This window comes from Ips typographus, linkage group LG3 (assembly GCF_016097725.1).
Source record: "Ips typographus isolate SLU linkage group LG3, UJ_Ityp_2.0, whole genome shotgun sequence".
Taxonomy (NCBI): Eukaryota; Metazoa; Arthropoda; class Insecta; order Coleoptera; family Curculionidae; genus Ips; species Ips typographus.
The window spans coordinates 7,171,572-7,197,310 of NC_138424.1; the positions used below are offsets into that span (position 1 = coordinate 7,171,572).

General features: G+C 33.0%; 1 protein-coding gene and 1 long non-coding RNA gene across 5 annotated transcripts; both read right to left on the minus strand.

Moving 5' to 3' along the window:
* Positions 1–7,124: 7,124 nt before the first annotated feature.
* LOC145727102 (uncharacterized) lies at positions 7,125–7,744 on the minus strand. The gene is made up of 2 exons (XR_014177779.1): positions 7,503–7,744; positions 7,125–7,398 (listed from the first exon to the last, which is right to left on the minus strand). It is a non-coding gene; the product is annotated as an uncharacterized LOC145727102 (long non-coding RNA).
* Positions 7,745–12,864: 5,120 nt separating this feature from the next.
* On the minus strand, positions 12,865–25,734 carry MFS17 (Major Facilitator Superfamily Transporter 17). Of its 4 annotated transcripts, XM_081975499.1 has the most exons (11): positions 25,525–25,734; positions 24,957–25,024; positions 21,790–21,930; positions 20,453–20,634; positions 20,154–20,393; positions 19,473–19,557; positions 17,984–18,203; positions 17,771–17,921; positions 15,506–15,638; positions 15,113–15,450; positions 12,865–15,056 (listed from the first exon to the last, which is right to left on the minus strand). In XM_081975499.1, the coding sequence occupies exons 3-11, from the start codon at positions 21,863–21,865 to the stop codon at positions 14,934–14,936; spliced, it is 1,548 nt and encodes a 515-aa protein (XP_081831625.1). In that variant the 5' UTR covers positions 21,866–21,930; positions 24,957–25,024; positions 25,525–25,734; the 3' UTR covers positions 12,865–14,933. The 4 variants fall into 4 exon arrangements, with proteins under 4 accessions (XP_081831625.1, XP_081831624.1, XP_081831626.1 ...); XM_081975498.1 differs by lacking the exon at positions 24,957–25,024; XM_081975500.1 differs by lacking the exons at positions 24,957–25,024; positions 25,525–25,734 and adding an exon at positions 23,032–23,179.
* Between the last annotated feature and the right edge of the window lie 5 nt (positions 25,735–25,739).

Here is a 25,739-nt window from a genome sequence, read left to right on the forward strand (position 1 = left end):
TAGTTCAATTGGAACCTTACCAGAATCTTACTTATGACAAGTACTTGTAGGCCCTTGACAAGTTTTTAGAGGCTTCTGGCACCTCTAAAAGCTTCTGGCGATTTTAGAAAGTGCTTGGAAGTTTTAACGCACCTATACAGATCTCTGGCATTTTTTGGAAAAGCTTCAGTAGTATTTAAAAATCTTGGGCAGTTCTAAAATGACTCTGACATTTTTGTAAAATTCATGAAAAGTTTGAAGCACTTGTAGAATTCTCTGTCACTTTTTAGAAGAGTTTCAGTATTTAAATTGGTATTTTCAAAATAATTCTAAGAAATGATAGCATTTTTAGATAAATCTTGGAAAGTTTAAGACACTTGTATAGTTTTCTGTCAGCTTTTGGAAGAGATTCAGTAGTATTTAAAAGTATTGGGCAGTCCTTTGGCATTTTTGGAAAATTCTTAGAAACTCATTTGATAATTTGAATATGTAGGTTTTTAGCTAAACGCATTTTTGTGATATACCTTGTGTTATTTAAAAATAAGTAAAATGATGGAAATTTGGCTAGAAATAAAAATGTCGTTTGTGATCATGAATAAGTAATAATAATGTATGAAACAAGTCGAAAAATACGTTGCTTAAACGATAAGTACCAAATTGTAAATCAAATTTTTGGTTACGATACAGGAAAAATATTTGAAATCGATAGGACCATTCAAAAATACCGAAGTGACCGAAAGATAAAAATATTTTAAAAATATAGCAAGCATGGAATTTGTCTTACTTCTAAAATTTTAAATTTCTATAAATATTTGATCCTGATACAATTTTAATGAACGATTTGGGTGGTAAACCCTGTATTCTATTATTGCTATACTGTGTTTGAAGAAACAACTTTTTCACTCACTCACTACATTACTACTTTACAAATTTCATCTAAAAAAAAAACATTGCATAACTGTTATGACTGTTATGTGAAAAGAATTGTGGAATTTAGAACCATAATCTGGACTTTCAATTTCAAGCTGAAATTAACAAAATAAGACCTTACACCCTAAAAAACAGCTTTAATAAAATTTTGAAACAATTTTGGAAACAAACTTGTAGTAGATCTCTCAGCTCCCACTGCTTGCATGCTGTTAAATGAGCAGAAAGAGAGTTAACTTGATTGTCCACTAGTCTTAACCTATCATACCCCCAGGAACTGTATATAATAGTAGTAAACGATAAGTACCAAAAAAAAAAAAATAAAAAAAATTAAATAATAACATAAATTGTTCCATTTACATTTCTCATATACATTTTGTATATAATAGTAGTTTTCCTATTCAGTGTGCAAAGTTATGTTTTCCCACACGCGAAAGCAGTTAGACGAACGACGCGAAGTAGGAGTTCGGATAAGCGTCAAGTGCGGGAAAACTACTTTGCACACGTGTTAGGAACAATATTTTTTCTACGAATGAAATATCTACACATTTTGTTTTTAATTTTTATTGATATTAAAAATAACAACTTATAACTATTTATTGTTATTAACAACATTAATGTTAAATGTACAGTTGGTCGCGTTTTTTAAATTGATCGCAGATTGAGCAACTGAAGGTAAAATACTGGTACTTGGAACTGCTTCACTTTCTTTAGGATTGAATGTCAGAATTTTGTTACTTAATCCTTTTTTATAACTTGTGGATTCATCAATGTATTCTTCAGCTACCGTAGTCGATTTCCAACCCCCCAAGCGTTTTATGTCAGTGATTCCTTCTCCAGAATCGGCCAGGAACGTTGCCGATGATCGACGATAACTGTGCCCTGTGTAGAGTTCTGGATTTGGCAACTTCAAAAAAATAGCTATTTCAGAAGGCATTTTTCCAAAACTGTTTACTCCAACACTTTGCGAAAAACATTTACCCTTTCTGTAAACTAGGAAAAAACGATTGTTTGACTTTTTTGGACGTAGGCCGGTGTATCTTCTGTACAGTTGCAGGTAGGTTCCGTTATGAACTTCTTCTGATATTATAAAGTTTCTTGCTGTATGATTTTTGGAATCCCTAATTTTAACAATTATGAGGTTTCCTTTGTCTTCAATATCTGTAGTGGTTAAATTGGCTAGCTCTTCCCTTCGACATGCACCAGCAAGTCCGAATATAGTGGCAACTTTAATTAACAGGTAAATTTCATCTGGTGCGGAGTTCATAAAACTGAATATTTCTTCTTTTGTAAAAATTTTCGCCTTTTTAGGTTTAAAACCAACATTCTGCCTTTTCAGAAATGCAGTGAGCTTATAAAATTCACCGATATCGATGTCTCTTTTTATTTTTATTACATTTTTGAGCATTGAATACTTTGACCACATTGTGTTAGGTTTGAATTCTTTGCTTAAAGTAACAAAATACGCTAAAAGTACCTCTTCCTTTAAGGTTTTTATCCCCTTTTGTTCGCACCATTGGGTAAACAACTCGTACTGTTTCTCGTATTTTTCTCGCGATTTGAGAGGCAGGAATTGCAAACTAGCCATGTTGGCGGCTTTTAGAACATCTTCCGGAAGTTCATCTTCAGTGATATCCATTATTAAAATAGTTTTTTTAACTTAAATAAGTAAGAATAAACACTGTTGTAGACTTTAAAAATTGCATATAAATGCGTTGTTTGACAATGAGCTTTGGTTTCTAAGGAAACAAGCCTCATTTTCAAAGACAGAGACAAGGTGGTTTATTTACCTAAACTGTACGGAAGAATAATGTGAAAAAAGTCGTGTTTTTTATATGAAACCCCTGAATATTATTACATTTTTGAATTCTACGCAAAATTCTAAGCAGATTTTATGTATAATAGTCAATATAAAACCACTGTTGCAAGGTATAATCAGCATTTTAAATAGTGTGCGGGAAAGTGCCACTTTGCACACACTTTTACGTATGCAAAGTAGCTTATTTGCAAACATTCGTAGAAAAAACGTATTATACCCTAAAATCAGCGTTCTGCAAAAGAAAAGCACATTTTCTTTAAAAATAATAAATGAACAATCACGTTCCAAACTTTCCTTTGATGGTGATTAATGTTTTTATGAAGGTGGATTTTATTTTCCGGCTGGTGCAGAAGGGCACATTACCGCCTACCCCTCTGGGGTAAATCGCAGCCCAAGTCAAGACCTTAATCTCATTGACGGCATTCTTTTCTAGGACATTAAACAAGTATTTCATTTGGACAGGGGTCCTTGTGACAAATGTAGCGACAAAAGCCGCCCGATTTAGGGTATGTACAGGTTTATGAACCAGGCCCTATGCGAGAGGTCGAGGGCTACGTAATTATATGCGTAAAGTACGCATTACGGTCATGTGCAAGATCGGAGGGTGAAAAAAGTGCAAAGTACGCCACTGGTCATTGTAAACAACAAAATTTCCATATGACCGTTCTCGCTATAATTGCGAAATCTCGACGGCGACACAGCGACGTGCGAGAAACCCCTAATTAACACTAAAGTGCATGTTTATTATCCTTCCTTCCGTTTCGTTCTTATTCCAGGGGCAGACTTGCCCCTTTTTGGTCCCTTGGCGGTGCATTCGGGCCCCCTCGGCTCCGATCGGCCCGCGCTATGCATTTAAATTGCCTCATTATCGGCCCTTTCGGCCACCTGTGATCTTCGGTGGCCGGGAACTGGGGACAAACTGGGAATTTTCCGGGACTTTTTTTGCCACAATTGCGTGTAGGATCAACGTTGGAGGACTTAATAAGAGAAAAAGTGGCAAACTATGAAATTTTATAAAAATTTTAAACCAATTATCCTGCGCAAACAATGCTCCATGAACGCGAGAGAGAGTGTAATAAAGTCCACCCAGGTGCGTATTCTTGAAACCAGGACATGTGACCGAAATCCGTATTTGTCAGCTTTTTCTATCACATTCTATTAACACTTGTCTTGAGAATTACCTTTTCCTGCTTTTAGGAATTAGGGCCCAGATAAGTAAATAATATAGAGTGTTTGTTATTGCAGATGATATAGCCGATAGCAAAGTGAGGTAAGTCAGCAGGATGCGAATTAAGAAGAAGGGAGTTATCAAGAGAAAAATCTGTAGAATGTAACACACATTATAACACCTCTATTGAGAATTCCGTTTCCTGCTTTCAAGAATTAGGCTCCAGGACGGTTATCTACTTTACCTACAAGCTTTTATACATTATTACGTTTATTTTTATTATAACTTATACTGTCCGAACCGTGCTACTCGATCTTTGTCTCTTTTCCTTTTTTTATGATATCCATTTCGTCACCTTAGTAATTCTCTGATCACTGATCTCTCTCTTCTTCTCTATGTGTCCATACCATGTCAGTTACCTTCTTTGAATCTCATCTATTACTCTTTATTGTAATTATTTTCTTTACTCTTCAGGTTCTCCGAAAAGTCATTAATTCTAGATGTCTATTCTCTAACTTTCGAAGATAAACCTTGTTGCACGCCTTTGTGAAGTCATCGAAAAAAAGTTAACATACCTATTTGTAGCAGTTGCACAGGATTAAACCGATCCTGCCTGTTCTTTTATTTCATTAGAATCCTGTTATACAGGTTGTTCCTAAATTGGTGTCACAAACTATAAGCAGAAAAAGTTCCTAGAGACATGCCCTCTGAAATACCCCTTCTTCGAGCTATACAGGGTGGTCCAGTTTTAAATGTCAATAATTCACCAATCCATAGCCAATTAAAAAATTTCATTATGTCATTTAAAAAATAAGACAGTCATTATGTCATTTTCCTGAAAAGTGCTTCCTAAGGAAAATACAGTCCTTCAAATTTCTGTTTAAAAAATCGTTTTTTTTTTTCTCATAACTGTCAGACCGTTGGAGCAATATTGATCAAATTTGGAACAAGCACTTTATTACACGTTATTACGGTCAAAGACCCAAAACTAACCTAACCCAACTTAAAAATTTTCTTGGAAACGGAAAATTCACTTCAGAAGTTTAAAAAATATTATTGTAGCCAGTTTTCATAGTTTCCAGACAAACTAAAAAACTTTAGTTTTTAAAATTGAATTAGAAAAGATAAAAATTTCAGAAGCTTAAAAGTTGTGTTTGTAACCAGTTTTCATGCAAATCGAGAGACTTTAATACTAAAAATTGACTTGTAGACATAAAAACTACCTTTTCAAGAATTTGTTACTACAAATTCATACATTTAAGCCTTAAAAATTGACTTGAACCCCAAAATGTGACTGAACTAATGAAAAGTGACATCAGAAGCACATATCAGAAGCTTAAAATTTGCATTTGAAGTAAGTTTTCATAATTTGAAGACAAATTTCAATATTTTAGTCTTAGATACAGGACATTGACATTAGATTCATGAAAATTGTCTTGAAAACGAACTTTGCGTGCTTTTTACTTTGCTTTTAATTTTCTTCGAATTCTGGACTATTTTTAGTGCTTCAAAACTGCTTTCAGCTTGGAAAATCGAGTTTCAAGACTATCTTCACCAAGTTATTGACATAGCAAACTTAAAAAACAATTTTTACCTTCTTCATAGACTTAAAATGGCATTCCAAGCTTTGTCACTATTAAATCGACTTCTAGACACCTCAGTGCTAAAAATTCGGGTATTTCTTAATAAACTAGACTGTTTTTAGTGTTTTAAGGCTGTTTTCAGTGCCTCAAATCGAGTTTCAAGACTATCTTTACAAAGTTTTTGATTTATCAGGCCTAAAAGCCAGTGTGTCCACTGACCATAGTCTTGAAAATGTTATTTGAAGCTTCTTCACTATTAAATTGACTTCTACACTCACTGTTTTTAATGCTTTTTAAGACTGAAAAATCGATCGATCTATTTCCAAAACTCAAGTTTCTTCAGTAATAAAAGTAAAAAATTTTGGTACCAAATGCTACAATAATAGTCTTGAGAACTAATTTTTAGAAATAAAATGTCCGAAAATTTAATTTACTTCTAGACTTGTTGTCCAGTCCAGAAAATTGAGTTGTACACCAATTAAAGTCTTGAAAATATACTTTTGGACTCTCTTTAGTCCTAGTAAAGTCAGTTCTAGCATTAAAAGTCAACTTTTATACTATTTTTAGTAGTAAAAAATGAGTTTCATGCACAATACAATCTTGGTCTTGATTTCCGGACTTTTTTTAGTTCTTGAATGCCAGTTTCAGACACTCAACCAGGATGGCAGTCTGAGAAAGCGAATCATAAGACCATTTCTAGTAGTAAAAAGCAAGTTTTTAGACTATTGAGTACAAATTTGTACTTTCACAAGTCTTGAATGTTCAGTTTTAAACTATAAAACGATTTTTTAAATGGAAGTTTGGAGGACTGTATCTTCCTTAGGAAACGTTTTTCAGAAAAATGGCACAATGCAAGTCAACTTATTTTTTGATCGGCTATCAAATGGTGAATTATTGACACTGAAAAACTGGACCACCCTGAGTGTCAAAGTAGAAAAAATAATATTATTTTTTTGTAAATATCTCCGGAATCGATAGTTGTTGTGCAACATATCTGGTGACATCTGTACTATCTCCAAATCTTGGAACAGCACCATTACTGTCACATCATTCGATAAACACCGATATGATTGGTTAAAAATGGAACTGTTCTCGAACTGATTTGGGCCATCTGTGAGTTTTTTTTTCTTACCTGTATCATAATAAAACTACTTTTTTTTAGAAAACAGGAAAAGATATACCAATTTGGGAACCAGAGGTATCAGTTTGTAATACATTTCTTTAAATCTTCCCCATTTAACAGACTCGGTATCTTTAAAAATAAAGAAAATCCCCATACATGCATCACCAATTTGACTCACTCTGTATAGCAGTTCTACCTTTTTAAATATAACCACCTTGATGGTACTGGAAAACGCTTTACTAATGTTTTGCTAAAAAAGGTTTAGTACGGATCTGCTGTACCTACTGCAGCATAAAGTAAAAAGGATTCTACTGGATCTGGGTTTTGATAAATTCCACTGTCGATGTCGCATAGATGAGTTTTTTTTAAGAATCATGTTTTGTAATGGTTCTTAGCCATGTTAATGGTAACATTGGCTACTGCCTTTATAGAAACCATCAACCGGAGTGAAATATACAAGTACTCGCGGCAGTACCGGAGGATAACAATCTCTCATTCGACGGGTAATTACGTGTCGAATAAATCTCGACTTCCGAACGAATTTTAATCATCACATCGCATATTTAGCCTCTAATGGAGAATATACGATTTCAAAACGGCTTAGGCCATCATCAGGCACAGTAGCGGGCAGGACCGTACCCGCTCCGAGGGCTGCCACCGCATAATAACAGTTTGCCGGGCGACGTAATTGCTTCGTGTTTTTGCACGCCCACTTCGTAATTATGTTTTCGAACACCCCGAGGAGATCTTTCTTCTTCTTCTTCTTCTACTCCATCGACTATAGAGCACGGGCGGAAGCCTGTAATTTAATAAGCGGTTGTTAACGCTTGCTCTAGGTTTCCTAATAGTCAAGCAATTTTGTTATTTTGCTTAGTCCCGATAATGCTGAAATGTCGTTTATACCTGCAGGAACAATGTTATTTCTTAATCGCCCAGTTCCAGTGGTCTGATCTCAAATAAGGGTTGATGGCGTGACTGAATCATTCCTGGTTTTAATTTAACCCCTCAATCAGGAAGAGAACGAACTTGTTTGAGTGACAGGTGTCAGCAGGTTCATGTTTAATGCAGAACGTGCGGTCTACAGTTGAACATGCAATAGCTCTAACTAGCGGTTGTCTAAAATAATTTTGCATTTTATCAATTGAAAGGAAGAACTGTCAATTTGTTTATCAATTCCAGGTTGTGAGTATTTTTTTAATTTATTTCAAACACTCTAATGTAAGGCTTATTTATGTTTTAAACTTCTTTCAGCTTTAAAACTGAAAAACTATAGCGCCTTAATGTGTTTCTTATTTACAGAAACCACCAAAATCGACTCCCATAAATTAACGCTATTTTTCTCTATAAAATACGGGCATTTTTAGATAGTATTCAATGTAATAAGCATTAAGAATAATTATGGCCGATAGATCTAAATAATTTGTAAATATAAGGAGATCGTTCAATGGAGTCAGACTCCACGCAAGTCAATCTCATCAATCAAGCTTGGCTTTTTGCCTCTTTGGCAAATTGCTAATGTTGATAAGGTTTATAAAAAGTAAAAAATAAATATATCACTCCAAGAAAAAAATTAGACTTCTTACCAAAAAACGAAAGATGTGACTCTTAAAGTTGGTCTTAAACCCAATAATGTTGTGGAAATGAGTATTAAACACTAACAGAAAAAATATTAATTATTTTTCGAAATATTCAACATTTTATAAAACTTGATATTTAAATAATCTGGAGTTGTTATTACGTGGTACTAGGTATCTGTTGGGTCTAATGGTAGTCCCTACCACTACTGTCATAATTTCATATTAATTAAATTCCAATGTGTTCAAATGACGGTCAATTTACAATTATTGTAATCGTCTTTTATAGTTTTCCATAATATCTAATAAAGTTTGTTTGAAAATTGTATTAAACCCAATCAAGGTGCGTCATATAATTTGATTTGATTATCTGCTATGATGTTTGCCTAATTCAAATTTCTAATTATGACTGACAGTAGTCGAAAAGACTATCATTGGACACATCAGATACCTAGTACCGGGTAATAGAAACTTCCTATTATTTAAATATCAAGTTTTGTAAAATGTTGAATACCATAGTCCGAAAAATTATATTAAAATATTGCAAATTTAATGTTCTTTTTAAATATGCAATAAAATATACAGTTAAAAAAACTTTATATTACGTGGTACCTCAATAATGAGTCACCCTGTATAACAGTTTGGTGTTGCAACATATAGAACATATGCACACCTAGAATAATTATTTAATTTTTTTTCAAATTCTTTTCTTGTTTAGGAAATAACAAAGGGGTGTCGCTTCCCAGACTCACCCTGTATATATTTTATAACAAGTGTTGTAAGAAGCATCTTACGCACGAATGGGTGAGTTATGCCGCAGTAAAGCTATATCTTGCTCATATTCATAACCAAAGTCCGGATATCTAGAAATTTTGCTTTTTTGTAAATAATAAAAGTAACCAAATTTTGACATCTAATATGAACGATTTAGGCAAAAACACGTTATTTGACAGATTTTCATGCTTTTTTTGCTTTTTTCTTCTTTTTGTGCATAATTTAGTTTCTGGTGCTTATTTGCTGCCATTTTTTTTGTATGCATGGTTTTATATTGTACCTATAGGTTAATTTACAATTGCAATAGCCATATTGAGATATTGAAGGCTTCTGAGAGACAAAAACATACCAATTATCTGTTGTAAAATGGGTATCAATTTACTTAAACTGACCAAATAATTTCCTTAATTTAAGTAGTCTAAAAAAATGTAAAAACATTTCAAAACACTATAGAAGCTCCAAAATGCCTTGCAAAAGCTTACAAAACAGCCTAGAAGCTTCCAAAAGCTTTTCAACATATCCATAGAAGCTCGCAAAAGATTTCAAGACGTTTCGAGTCTAAATGCTTCCGTATGCTTCTAGAGCAGTTTAACAGCTTCCAAAAGAAAATCGTCTACAAGGTTTCAAAAGCCTTAAAAGCAGTCTCTAGAATCTTCAATGCTTTTTAAACTCTCCAGAAACCTTCCAAATGCTTCTAAAGTAGTCAAAAAAAGATATCAAAATACTTCAGAAACTCCAAAATGCTACTAAAGCAGTCGAAAGCCTTCCAAAAGCTTTTAAAACAGTATAGAAGCTGTCAAAATATTTTAAGACGAGTCTAAATGTTTCAGTATGTTTTTGGAACCGTTTAAAAGCTTTCAAAAGTTTTTAGAACCGTCTACAAGGTTTCAAATGCCTTAAAAGCAATCCAAAACCTTCAATGCTCCTAAAGTAGTCTAAAAAGATTTCAAAACACTACAGGAACTCCAAAATGTTTCTAAAACAGTCGGCAACTTTTCAAAATCTAAAAGAGCTTTTAGAACAGCCTAAAAGATTCCAAATGGTTTTTAACTAGTCTAGAAGCTTCCAAAAAATTTTAGAATCGTCTAAGAATTTCCAAATGCCTCTAAAAACCAAAAACTGTTCAAAAACCTTCCAAATACACCTCAAGTAGTTTAAACGTTTAAAACTCTACGGGAACTCCAAAATGCTTCCCAATCAGTCGAAAGACTTCCAAAACGGTCTAAAAGATTCCAAATGCACTTCAACTAGCTCCCAAAAGGTATCAAAACAGTCTAGGAGCTTTAAAAGAATTCCAAAACTGTCTAAGAATTTCCAAATAGCTCTAAAGCATTCCAGAACCTTCAATATGCTCTTTAAACTGTCCAAAAACCGTCCAAATACACCTCAAGTAGTTTAAAAAGGTTTTAAAACACTACGGGAACTCCAAAATGCTTCCCAAGCAGTCGAAAGACTTCCAAAACGGTCTAAAAGATTCCAAATGCACTTCAACTAGCCCCAAAAAGGTATCAAAACAAAACCAAAAAATCCCAGAACTGTCTAAGAATTTCCAAATAGCTCTAAAGCATTCCAGAACCTTCAATATGCTCTTTAAACTGTCCAAAAACCGTCCAAATACACCTCAAGTAGTTTAAAAAGGTTTTAAAACACTTCGGGAACTCCAAAATGCTTCCCAAGCAGTCGAAAGACTTCCAAAACGATCTAAAAGTTTCCAAATGCACTTCAACTAGCTCCAAAGAGGTATCAAAACCAAACCAAAAAATTCCAGAACTGTCTAAGAATTTCCAAATGCCTCTAAAGCATTCCAGAACCTTTAATATGCTCTTTAAACTGTCCAAAAACCTTCCAAATGCTCCTCTCTTTCTTGACTCAAAAAAAGTAAAAAATTTGCATCTCTGAAAGAGTTTTGTTCTTTTTTTAAAGCTTTTTTACAGATATTAATGCTTTTTTGAGGAAAATAGTTTCGCTTCTTAGGCGCTTTTTTTCACGATTTTAGTGCTTTTTAATCCGAACTCTATTCATAGCTCTTAGTTAACTGCAAAACATGAAAATTTTTATAAAATATAGTTCAATGACTAAACAATCCAAGAGCATTTTTCCAGTAAAGTTAATACAAACAACAAAATTTCCGATTTGCGGGTAGATATAAAAATAATCCCGATGGGTCGAAGACCTACACGACCCCAACTAGCCACTGTATATTACGAAACATAAAAATGCAACCTCCATAAACCCTTAAACATCCGGGCGTCCCAGGGGATCGATCGGGATTCGCTATCGCTCAACGTCAGCAGCGGAGAACATTCGGTCAACTGGACCTTAGGGACCCCATATGGGGGCGTCGCGACGCCCCCCGGTATACAAGCTCGATGACGGGTTTTGCGCCCTCCTATGTTGATTTATGCCTTACTTTATGTTGTAAAACGTAAAGTTTGATTCAGCAGTTCTGATGTAGAACAAATCTCTGCTTTAGTTTTGTCAATAGTTATTTACTTAGTTTGTTTAATCTTTTTATGCAGAACTATTTTTTATTTTCGTTTTGTTACATTACTAAGCTAGAAAATACCTGTTATACTCAAAAGGTAATTAAGAAGTCAAGAAGTAATCTTAAATATCCGATAGCGGAATAACAGAAAAAAAAACAGAAATTGGTATTGATTGAACAAGTGATTCACTTGAAAATCATCAGTAAAAAATCAACTAAAAAATACACTATACACCTGAGGGAGTGAAAGACAGATTCACAAAATGTAGTACTTTACACATATTTGCTTTTTAAACTTCTCTTTTAGGGAGTAGAGCTTAAGACAACAGGTGATCAAAATTTGGGAATTTTATCTTCTATATCAAACATCAATAACATACATAAAGTATACAAGCTATACTTATATTACCAATTCACCAAACGAGTCACAATCAAGACAAAAAATAAATTACAATAAAAGCAACATACAATTTGAAAATGTTTATGTTTGCTTCAAATTGCTTGAACCATTATTAATAAAAGTGAAACTGGTATACATTTTTCAGTGTAGGCAAATTACTGTTTACTGTATAGAATGCTTAACTCTTCCTAAATACAAAAGTTACTTAGCTTTCACGGCAAAAATGTCGTAATTCAAAGAAAATTACTGACATTCTGTGAATGTTGCATAATACGATCAGTATGCAATTTGTACTTTTAAATCACTAAGAAGCAGATAAACTAGATTTTCTCTCTCATTTAAACTGGATTAATACCGAGTCTATAACATAATATGAAAGCCTAAAATTATCCACCTACGTGAATCCAATGACGATGACGTCGGCGTCGGTGCATTGACGCGTGAGCGTCCCTGTTACTGACGGGCGTCCTCTGGTTTGGACGTGCACGCGTGCTACCAAACGCGTATATGTGCCCTGTGCGAACTGGACCGTGCAAATCAGTTTTTGACGATCTATTTTAAAATAACCCTCCTTTGAAATCACCATATAATTTTTGTAGCAATATGCGGACAAAATTTCCGGAACGGGACACGTTCTCAACCGGGGAAGACGTGCGTGAAGAATCGTCCGCTACCAGGCGTAGAATCACTCTAGGTCCTGGGGCACCACTTGGAGTCGGTAGCCGTACCGTGTCATTAAGTCCGTGTACAGTGACCACGGAGAAGACGTGCAGGTATTCGTGTAATGACAGCTCTCGACGTGTTGGGCAATTGTGTTCCGCTGGAATTAGCGTAATAGTTCCTCCTGGCGAAATTGGTCCCATAATATGGTACCGGAGAGTATTGTATAGCGTTAAATTGTTAATATTTTTCCTGTTCCTTGTTTCACTTGCTTATTGGTACAATTAGTAAATTGAGCAGTATTTCCTCTATCATCCAGATAGAGAAAACCATTTCTGTTGTATTGAACATTTTAGGAAATAAAACGCACTATTTGCTAAATAAAAAAATAAATTTAATGGCTAATAGACTTGATATAGACTATATGTTATTTACATTGTACTCTTAGAAAACTTGAAATCAACGATAATAGAAGTAATAAACCGCCTACTTAGTCTACTATAAATCTTTAAGTAGATACAATATAAACTGTAACAAACGTCATACTTCTTAGTTGTTGTTTTTGAAAAAATTCGAGGACAACATTAAACTATTAATAATTAGAAATGCTCTCGCTCCTATTTGGCTCTAAGTACCTATTTTAATAAACTTACTATTTAATAAGTTAACGTAAACATTTATGTAAGGCTGTACCATAAACGTTTCGTGCGTTTCAATTAATTTTTCTTAACTAAAAAAAGTTGATAGAAAGTGTGCTTTGTTATTGTATTTTCTGGTGCTAAATATAAATAATTATCTTTTAAAGTAATTTGATTTAAGAATTTGTATTTGGGGTGATTGTCATTTCTGGCCAGAAAAAAATCTATTTTTTGACTCTTTTATACGAATTTACCCCACAGAGTTGCTCCTATTTATGTTATCACATTATGAATGAGGAATAGTGGACTGACTGGTCCTAAAAATACTATTACTATGTAAAGGAAATATCAAACCGTGGAACTGGTGTCAGTACTTAAAACTAAAAAAATTATAGTACTTATGCTCAGAAGTAAAATAACTGTACAAGGTGACTTTGAAGTATAAAAGTTGGGAAACTTTTTTACAATAACTCTAAAGGAATTTTAGGAATATTCACAAAAATATACTTGTTAAGACGTTTTGAATTGAATGTCCAAATTTGAATTCTTTTAAAAATTTTACTCCAACAAACCAAGTTTTTTTTACTGTAGAATGTTGATACTTATCTCTAGGACAACCCGTAATGCTAATTATCCAGGGGGTAAGTTACGAAGTTTATGTAAAAAAAAATAAAAAACACGGAACTTTATTAAAACGACGAGCTGAATAAGAAGGTAAGAAAAGGTGACAATCAAGAAAATATCTTAATTGCAATTGTGCTCTATACAAGATTGTATACAATTGGAATGAAAATTGCATCCATTAATTCTGCTGTTTTTTTTTACAGTTTGGAATGTGTCCTGGCCATGTGACAGACAAGAATGGAAACTTTAATTCAAGTTTGAAATTAAACTTAAATCACTAAATTATTGAATTCAATCAACTTCCTAGTTGTTCATTTTGATTGGGTTGACACAAGGTTTGTGTCCTGTTATGTTGTGTTACGTCAATCTGTACAGTTTTGGGATAAGAATTGAGTATTTTATCTTTCGCTACCGTAAAACCTAAAGCTTTTGTTCAATGTACCGTTTATATACACGAGACCAAATAAAGTAAATTATTAAATACACTAACTGAAACAGTGTGTAACAATGTACTAAAGTCAAACGATATTGTTGTTTACGAGGAAGTACTAAGAAGGAAAGATAAAATAATTTATTTACTTATATAATTTTTTCCATAATATTTGTTCTACGTTGTCCATATAAGTTTTATGTGTCTTTACAAATATTTACTTCTTACCGCAATAAATTGTATTAAAAACTCTGAGCTTGACACCTGACAATCTCAAGCAAGCAATTCTGTCCTATTCCAGTGCAAAAACTATTGAAACTGACCAAAAAATTTCAAAACTTTGGCTTGTAAATTACGAATATGTCTCACAAACATAAAATAACTTCTTTTGAAAAAATTAAGACATAATAGATTTTTGTACCTTGTAATTTTGTACCCATGTTTTTTTCAAAATTAACAAGTCCTCGTTACGGCAATCTTCAATAACTAGTGCAGTTTCAGAAAGTTAAAAAATAACACTATTTATATCGGAAATGTCTAATAATTATTACCAGCAAATCTCTGATTGGTTTCCCTAACTATAAACCATTCTGATGGTGTTTTCTTGTATATTCGGTACAACTAAAACATTTAATACAATCTCACAAGCACCTTTACAATAAATTGTAGCTGTAAATGTCCTACCTACCTGGAAATGTAAACAGTATAACCAAAATCAAAAAGAACGTATCTTAAAGTTTCCTAAAAAATTACGTTACAACAACATCATTCCCACCTACAATTTTCCCATTTTTGTCACGTTTATTCATCAGTTCTTCGCTTTCTTTGGGCTCTCCTTCCTCATCAGGAATAGGGTAGTTCCAGGGTTGGATCTGAAACTTCCCAAACTCGCAAAAACAAGTCGCTAATCCAAATCCAAAACACTTACGTCACCAGTGCCCCAAAACTGATACGCCACATATGTGACGCATGCTACAAAACAGCACACGTAAAAAACAGTCCGCCAAGCGGACATCAGATGTTCTTTCTCGTCCAACATGTGGAAATTAGCTAAAGGACTGAGAAAACTGGCTGTCATGTGAATGGTTTGAGCGAATGCTAATACTGGACCGGCAAAATTCGGAGCAATGTCCACAATGTTGGCCATAGCGCCCGCGTACGAAGCTGTTATAAGGGTAACGGCAATAAACCACACCACTAATACCAGCTCGATATCGCAGCCTAAATAACTGACTAGAGGCACCAGTAGTCCGGGAACTACTTGAGCTGGAACCAGTCGTTTGACATACCAATGATAGTTAGTGCGGTTATGGTTACTTACAGAGAGCAGTCATAACTTTCCTTAAGTTGGTTAGCGACAAGTAATTGCCTGTGAGCAGTTTATCGGCAATGAAACAGAAAAACACTGAAGCGACGTAACTACATATAAAAGGAGCTCCATTGAGAAGTCCATTCTGTAATAAAGAACACAACAGTTCAATTGTAATAGTATTTTCTCTATAAAGTATTTAGAGACATTCAACAACAATTACCAAGCATTATTTCAAAAATAAACTAAAATCAGCTTTGTCCAAAGTAAATAGCAGAGACATTGCTTCCTTGATAGTAAATATAAGATCGGTTATCTGTATTTTTTACAGTTTTTTACAGAGTCCTAATAAACTAATTATTGATTTTATTTTACTCTATACAGTGTGATTCATGCTGATGGTATATTAGAAGTATCTAGAGAACGACACAATATTTTTCTTTTTCTCTAAAATATTTTGAACTTATGATATTTTATTTTGAACCTTGCCAGATCAGTCGGAAAGAACACCAACTTTTGATTTTCAAATGGAACACCCTGTTTCTAATCTCATTTTTAAATTCCTCGCGGCTAGTAATTAACTTTAATACTTCTCTATACCTATCTTGCACCGTTTCTTAGATATTTCATAAAAATAGTGAATTTATCAGCAAAACGGTAGTCTAAACATTAATTAGATTGACAAGTTTTGAAAGGTTTGCTTATGTGACCTTTTGTTTTCAGTTAGACAATACCACATGGTTGAAAAGTTCAAAGACTGAAAATGAAAAAACCTACAGGGTGGGCAATATTTTCCTTTAAGTCGGATAGATAGAAAAACTGCCAGAAGTTTGTTTTTTTTAATGCAACCACCAATGTATTATGGTTTGTAATAAAAGAACATTAAATTTAGAACAATTCTATGTACTCTTCCTATACCTAACCGTTCCTAACTTATCAACAGTTTTTCTTTAAAGTGCGTATCAAATCGTACTCCATACTAATCTGAATTCTGACACCTGCTTGTAATAAGTTTGAACCAGTGTTGAATTCGACAAATATCTGTCACATGTAGTTATAGAATCGACTAGTCATTATGACCAAGCAGGTGTCCGTATTCAGATTAGTATGGAAAAACTGTTATAATAAGTCAGAAACGGTTGAAGTTAGGTATAGGAAATGTATACATGGATTTGTTCTAAATTTAATGTTATTTTATTACAAACCAGAAAACACTGATGGATCTATTTAAAATAACGGACTTTTTGCAGTTTTTTATCTGTCCGACTAAAAGGTAAATATTGACCAATCTGTAGGTTTTTTTCATTTTCTGTCTCTGGGCTTTTCAACTATGTAGTATTGTCTAACTGAAGACAAAAGGTCACATCACAGCAAACCTTTCAGGACTTGAGAATTGAATTAAAGTTTAGACCACCGTTTTGCTGACAAATTCACCATTTTTATAAAATATCTAAGAAACGGTGCAAGATAGGTATAGGGAAGTATTATATAAAATTAATTACTAGCCTTCTTGCGAGGGATTCAAAAATAAAATTAAAAAACAGGGTGTTCCATTTAAAAATCAAAAGTTGGTGTTCTTTCCGACTGATCTGACAACACCGTTAAGTCCAAAAGATTTTGGAAAGAGAGTTTGGACTCAATCTAGGCTACACTCCAAATTTCAGTGAAAATATTGAGTTGTTCTCTATATACCTCTAATATACCATCACCCTGTATAAATTTAGCTGGTTGACCAAAAATTATACTTTATTTAATCTATTCATATACCTATTTTAATCTATTTATTTAATCTATTATTATACTTCAACTAATTTATTTGTGTAAACCCGCCAACGTTTTGAATCGATGAGATAAACGAAACAAAAAATAGCATTGATTTTTTATAAAAACAATGTGAATATGACGTGACAAACAAATTACGACCCTGAAAAACCGAATTACCCATATTTGCACTAATTATCTTTATATTAGGAAAATTACCTTTTTCCTACTTCAACGGTTATTAAAATTGTTACAAATTTATGCATTTTACACTCGAAGTAAGAAATTACGATTTTGTACGTATAGATTAGAAAATACGTGACAACTGAAACACTCAATGATAAGTGAAATTCAACTTTCGCATAAAAATAGCATCATAATTTAAATTAAAGCAAGGCCGTCAGGTGTAGTCATTGAATTGGTACTTCAACACTTTAATGTATAATTAAAACACTCAAACGTCAGCAAAAATAATGAATATAATCGACTACGTCATAAATTTACACATTTACTCACCTTTTCAATGCTGAAACCCAAAATTCGCTTCATATATGTCGGTCCTGAGATAATAAAAGTATAGTGGACCCATATTCTACCAAACGTGGTAATCCCGATAGACCAGGCGGCTTTGGACGTTAAAATTGATCTCCAAGGCACCTGCTGCTGCCTGCAGAACCATCACAAATTATTACTTAAGCCAGTTTCAAATTTCAACGCCACAAATCCTACCTAGAGTTCTCATAAGTATTCACAGTGTTTTCTCTAATGTACTTTTGTTCCCGCAAACTAATTCGAGGATGAGTTTCTGGACTATCAAAGGCCAGCAAGTACCAAATTACGCACCAAGACACTCCAATAGACCCTGTGGTGTAAAATACTGAACGCCAACCCAAGTGCGCTATGAGAAATCCGCACAAAGGATAAGTAATCCCAATTCCAATGCTAAAACCTAAAGTGAAAGAGTTTTGGATAAGAAAATTAAAAACGAGAAAAAAAGAAGAATACGTAAAAGTAAAAAAGCGCTAATTTCAACGATTTGTTCACACAAAACATCAAAAATTCCATTTCGTTACTGACTTCCTATGAATCGTACTTAAGTTTCCTGGATTTGTACATTTTTTCCAGCGCTATCACAAAAACAAAAAGCTAAATACCAATTATTGTACACTAGGATAAACAACATATGGTTACACCCTAAAAAATAATAATTACATATTACTCAATTATCAAATGATAAGGTTCATATTGCTATCACTTTTTTGTTGATTTATCGCTTTCAAGATTTCTTGTTTAAATTATTTAGCCTTAGAAACCAATTTTAAATAATATCCTAAAACGACAATCAAATTTAACTAATCCAGTTGAAATTAAGATTCCTTACGTGATTAAACTTAATCCGTCTGCTCAAGAATCTGAGAAAACTGTAGTGAAAAACCAACATATTGTCCTGCCAATCAAATATGTACAAGTCACGTCACGTACGTAGCCAACAGCAATTTGTCAAAGTCAACACTTATTATAAAATAAATCATTATATCAAGAGATTTAAATTCACGTTAATCAATATTATCATTTTTCTCTTAACTTAAAAATCACACAAATAAATAGACAACTGGTTGAAATATACCAAAAATTAACTAAAAAGGAAACAAAACTGCATGTCTTAACTAAATTAAATATACAAAAACTCAACTCAAGAATTATATTGAAAATGCCAGGAACTTCTACAAGTGTCTTAAACCTTCCAAAAATTGTTTTAAACTGTCAGAAGTCTCTAGAACTACTGTGAAAGTGTTAGAGTTCACTAAGTACTATTGTAAACCTTGTTATAATTGCCACAGGCTTCTACAAGTGTCCTAAACCTTTCAAGAATTGTTCTAAACTGCCCATTACACTACCTCTAGAACTACTGTGAAAGTGGCCAAAGGTCTGTAAATACTACTGAAAACTTCCTATCAGATGACAGAAATTTCCACAAGTGTCCTAAACCTTCCAAGAATGATTGACCTAAAACGTATTCTGTTCTTAATGCAGTTGTATAGAGAAATGTTATTGAGCTAGATTCAAATGACTTACGAACTTTAATGCTTTACGATACCTACAATGGTTCTCTTAGATAGCGCTGGAAAACTGAACAAATTGTGTGTTCATTCAGGACTTTTGCTTAACTTTTCGGTAATAGACAACTGATTCAAAAGCTAGAAATGTGTTTCATTACCTTGAAAACTGGACATAAATCGGCTGCGTTCGGGCACCGGAATCCAGTGTCCCACCAAAGCGTACATAGCAGGCCATGTCAGACCCTAAAATAGGTACGTTAATTGATTACTACGCCCCAGTCGGCCGGGATCGGCCCATGTGTTCTTGCTTCAGCTCACTAAACGATGTTTAAACACTCAACTCTTCGTTTCTTTTTTTAATAACGTCTAACACTGACTACGCTTGTTCCTACCAAGGACACAATCGAGCACGGCAAAGAATAATGTTAGTTATTAAAAATATTAGTAAAAAAGTCTAAAAATGTGAAAAGAGAGTAAATGGAGTCGTTCAAGTGAAGTTCAATTCAACCCAACCAAATTAACCCTCTGCCTTAACCTGTTAAAGCAGAAATTGTCAGAATAACTCAGTTTCTTGATCTTTCATAAAAAAGTCTGACAACACAGCAATATTTTAGAAAATCACCCAAAACATCAAATAATCAATAGCAGTATTTTTTCCTTAAATCATTCAAATTGGTGCTGCTTATTTTACACTGAAGCTAGTTTAAAGACTCATGGCTTTTATGATATTCCAAGCAAGTCTTCAACTGTATATGAATTGGCTTGAAGCAACAACGTAGACAACCTTTCACAGTAACGCCATTTGGCAGGAACAAGTTCAAAAAAAAACAAAAACTTACCGAAGCAAAACCTTGAATAGATCTCAAGGCAATCACCAAACCATAATGAGTTTCTGCAGCTATTGGAATGCATAAACTGGACAAAGCGGTAGCTAGCTGAGCATAGCCGAACACTTTTTTGGTCCCTAATTTTTGGGTGGCTAACCCGCCCACCACTTGGGATACTATGTAAGCCCAGTAGAAGGAGGCCAGCACGTAGGATTGAATTGGTCCGGACCAGTCAAGTGTTCCTCCATAGTCCTGTCAATTGGAATTGAATTCTAAATTCTTCTTTTTGATAGCACATGCAAGAAACCTACCACAGGTGAAGAATTGTTATTCTCCTGGACTACAAAGCAGTACTCGGCGCTCGAATTGGCCGCGTGAGGAGGTTCGGTCACCATAGCCACTATGGCCAAATTGATGTCGTTCCTCATCATGAAAGACACTAAGAAGCCCGACCATGATAAGAGGTAGAGTACTAGTCTAGCTGGCACTTGACCTAGAAAAATACAGTAGAACTAGCTTAAAATGCAACAAAAATAAGTTTACTCTTTTTTCGCATTAAACAGAGAAAAGGAAGAGAAAAAATGTAAGTTTGCCGAGTTTTACAACAAAGTACTGCAATTTAAGGTGTGTGATGATGTTGATTACTCTCATGAATTATGATTACTCGGTTGGCCCTTACCTGTATCATACTCAATACCTATATTATAATAAGATATGACATATTATGTCAAAAGTATCATAAGAACAGTGACACATTTTGTCTTTATATTTAGTGTCCGTGTTTTATTCAGTAACTTAGTAAGTGATATTTCAATATTAAAAATTTTTTGAGAGTTCTGTTCAAAAATATTCCATTATAATTTGGCATCACTTTTTACTAGGCTACATGCAAAAGTATGTTCCTAAAATAAGCCTGTCTGTTCAAAATAGGTCACCATTTTTTTACTTTAGGAGATGTTCAGATATTTTGCTCTAATTTAAAAAAAATAAAAACACAAATTGCCAACAAAATAGCAATTATTACAAATCCTACTGTATAATTATCTATAAAGTTGTAAATTCTGAATCTGAATCATTCATTTAGTGTCACTATGTAGACAAATTTATCAATAACACGTGTGTTTCTAATAAGTTTATCTAGAGGATAGTCTAAACCTAAGTACTTAATTAATAATTAAATTGGAATCATTTATAAACTTTAAACTATACAAGATTGGAATTGAAATAAATTTTATATCTGAAGTTACAGGATTGACCTAAATAAGTGCAATTGCCTGGCTCTCTGATAAGTGTAGTCTAAGAATTAATAAACAATCGAGATGGTCAATAACCCCCACAAGAAATGTAATTGACACCATCTGTGTCTAATTACTTAGTCATAGAACCAATAGTTTTATCGGTTCATTACTCGAGTTCAATGTTTAGAAAAGTACTGCGATTTTACTATTGATACCATAAATAAATGTTCTAATTATGCTGACCTTAAAACCAGGCAGATTAAATCACTGACGTTAATAAAACAAATCGCTGTGAACAATGCTACTTGAAAAACGTGTCACCAGCCTAACTAATAAGCATTTTTGTTATTATTTTCTATTTGTATGTAAAAACAGTCTGGTGCGTAGATAAACTATTTCAATAGACTTACCAAATATTCTGTACAGTAGGCACTTTTTTGCTTCTTTAGGATAAGACAGGTCACTGCTATAAACTCGTTCCTCCATTCTCACAGGATTTTCTTGGACAACTTCATCAACACATATTTCTCCAAGCTGAGTGTCAGGTCACACTAAAATAGTTATTAATTAATTTTTTTAGACTTCCTTGGTTTGAATATTACAAAAACTACAGTAACCAATATTTATTATTTAATTACGCAAATGCAGTCCATGATAAGCTTTAACAGTATTTTAGGCAAGTTAATTTAGTTTGTTAACTTGGTAAAGTTCAATGTCAGGGTTCTTAAAAGGAAAAATAAAACCACATAAAAATAACAATTTTACCTTATGTTAACAAAATTACACTTCCAAACTTGTAGCACAGTAAACTAGATCACAATATATACCAACTGATAGTGTCACAACAAGTCAGGCAAAATTTAACCAATGTGACTCAGCATAAACTTTGCAAAGCTACTATTGGTTACCAACCAGACGGTACAGACACTTCCTCAATGTAGTACTGACTGTTGACGACTAAAGGTCGATCCTAACTATGTTAAGGTCTCAGTAGCCTTGTCAAATCTTGTACAGATAGCATCAAGTGATTTCAGAAAACTGGTTTACGACGATTGGTACTTACAAGCAGTTTAATCTAAGTTTTGGTATTATCGATTTGGCTTAGCACTGAGATAAATAATTATATAAAGTTTTCTACGTAGAAAGAATGAGTTGTATAATAAAAACCAAAATCACTCAAACGTTATAGTTTCAATTACATACACTTCAATAAATAATTAGGCTAAAAACTGATTTATCTACTATTATAAAAATACGAATATCAACTTAATGATGGTTGAATTGTCTGGTGACCCAAACAAATCATTTAAATTGCTTGTAATTAGTTTGAACACGCATGTGACCACTGCTGTTAATACACATCCAACAAAAATATAATTACTGGAGAGAGTGAATTTTTGAACATTATAACTTAGAGAGAGCTTAAAATTTTAAGTACAGATAATCCCCTAAAAATTATTATTAGTCTAGCTAAAAAAGATGTGAATTAAATTCGCTTAAAACTGCTAAATTTATTTAACAAAATTTTTATAAATAATGGCAATTTCTAAGATCAGTAAGTCAAAGATTATGTAAAAATATTACAAAAACTGTCAGAGAAGTGATTGTTATTCTTGAAACCAGGAAATTATTTAAATAATAATTGCTATTACCATGATTTGACCTAGTCACGAACAATAAGTAACAGGAAACACACCAGTAATTATTATTTACCAAACAAACTAACAAATATTCAACATGATAATTTCCAGAAATTTACATTTAGAGTATTCTTAGCAACATGGGAGTCCACTATGATTATTACTACCGCCACTGAAGGAATAACAATTATGCAGTCAAAATAGTGTTTTATATCACTCACATTTACAAAAATGTATTTATCTGCATATGGTGGGTGGTGGATAATTATTTATCAAGCAAACTATATTATTACAAAGTATTTTCCTCATCACAACTAACAAAACTGATTGGTATGCCAATTTGCTACTACGTACTGAGTATAATATGCAAATTTTCCACTGTGTAATATATCGTTGGTAATTATTAGATTAAGAAAAAACAATGAAAACCTACGAAATGTTTTTAAATACCTTATTTTGTTCTTAATTAGTTACTCTAATATTTGGTCGATTTGGTAGTAAAAACAGTACACAACGTAAAAACAAACAGTGTAAACTATTTTGATGTATTTTTAATATTACACTGGTATTAATTTATTAATCACACTTTTACTACTAAAACCACCCAAACTACAGAAAGCAGATAACAACTGTTAACTTTGATAAAAACATTCCTTGTTTTCCTGTAACTAACTAGTTAAATTGTGAACCTTTATCACCATAAAGGTTAGTTTTACTTAAAATCCAATTAGGTAGTGGGTAAAACAAAACAAAAAAAACATAATTAATCACCTGTGTACGTCATTTATCTTTTAATTTTCATATTATGCAAATTTTGTTGATAAAAAAGATTCACTTGAAATATGTAATATTCAAATAACCATCTCAATATAGAAATTGTCCAAGTGGTATTTTTATTCACCTAGTTACTGACATTTACATGAGACACTCTGTATGTGTGCATTAATTTATGGGTTTACAAGTAAGGAACTATATTAAATGAGAGCAAATATTTTCTAGGAAAATTTATAAATGCTCTATCAAAATAATAAACAGATATAAAACTAAGACAGACAATAGAATGTTGTGTGTCTTTAGTCTACTATAGAATTAAAAAATTTTCCCTAAATGTTATCACTTCATTAAAGTTAAGCTTCATTAATGTCAAAGAAAATAAAAAATTCTTCATTTTTAAAATAATCTACATGATGATTAAGCCAGGATAACTTTCATATTTAAGCGATGTTTATACTGTTTACCAAAATTGGGTATGAATAGGTACCTTGTTGTGAAATATTTAAAATAAACAAGTTTCAGCAACTGTATAATTTAGACAACTGCTTTGCACACAACTGGGATATTTGGCAAATATTTGTCACTTGTCAATACTTGCCCTGTGAGCAGTTTGCTTGTGCAATTATTTGTCACTGGTGCAGGTTGGCTTATTTACAAAAATTACAGGAGTCAAAAGTATGACAATTATTTAGGTACACTTAAAAAGAAAAAAACAAGGTCTAATAGCAACCTTCTGACCTTTATAAAAAATTAAAGCCAGCATATATTATTCAGCCCAGCAATAATACATATCCAAATTACATTTATTATGGTCATTCATTAGCAAATCTTATTCTTTGTTTAACGTTGCTGTGCAATAATTCAAAAATTGATTATATTCCAATAAATCTTCACTTATTTTAATAAATATAAAAATAATCTGTTTGAAACACTCATCATTGCCAAATCCTGACTGTTCTTTACATCTTGTCTTGTGCATTAAATAGGGTAATTTGAGAGATATATGGAAATTACAAGAAGAAGTACAACTACTTCCATTCTTCATGGTAAAGCAGGACCAGGAGAGGCTTTTTTATGTTTGGAACAAGGTTTGGAACTAAAGAGATTCAATTATAACAGTCATTACAGTGTTTTTGATATAATAATAATAATGAAATAATCACCTAGGAATTGTTCCTCCAAATAATCTCTGGAATTGTTTAGGAAAAGCTTCAGCGTAGATAGTAGAGTTCTAGAAAATTTCCAAAAAAAAATCTGTACTGCTTAAGGTCAAAAATTAAAGAACTATTCCTCCCTCCTAGCAATGTATGTATTAATAAAATATACTGGTAAGTAAAAAATATCAAATATGCATCAATCAGATCAGTATATGATCTTATACTTAATAGAGAAAATGTCAGATACACAACACAGTAAACAGTAAAGGCAAGAAAATAGTAGGTACTGGAAATGAAATGAATAAAGTGAATCAACCTTGTTTCTGTTGTTATCAGTCTAAATTAAATATTGGAAATATTTACTTTTCAGTAATAAAACAGAAAATGTAACATTTTTTTGCATTTCACTAGCAGCATACAATAAAACTGTAAAACATCACAATTTCAGTATAAACAAAACCCTAAAAAACCAACTAAAGCAACCTGTGACCCAGCTTAGATACACAATAAAGAAACTAAAAGTACATTGAATATTTAAAGGGCTTTTGTTCCCTTTTAAATTACTTCCACTAACCTCAAAACTAGAAGGAAGACGGCGGAATCGTTGTCAGCGTAATGTACAGCATCCCTGTGAAGCTGATCACTACAGATTCGAGTGGGCCGTCTTTGATACGAGCATTGGACCCATAATTAGGTGCTTCCGCCCTTCAACAGAGCCCTAAAAAGATCGATTTTCCGAGACTTTTAAACGGACTTCTATCATCTGACATTTTTCTTTTATTCAAAGAT

What these genes read in the sequence shown, in the direction of transcription:
- MFS17 (XM_081975498.1), bottom strand. Translation starts at nt 21,865, where the DNA reads ATGGAGGAACGAGTTTATAGCAGTGACCTGTCTTATCCTAAAGAAGCA. An exon ending in ATAACAATTCTTCACCTGTG is followed by an intron (nt 20,394 to 20,452) that starts GTAGGTTTCTTG and finishes TCCAATTGACAG; the next exon opens with GACTATGGAGGAACACTTGA. An exon ending in AATACTTATGAGAACTCTAG is followed by an intron (nt 17,922 to 17,983) that starts GTAGGATTTGTG and finishes ATGGTTCTGCAG; the next exon opens with GCAGCAGCAGGTGCCTTGGA.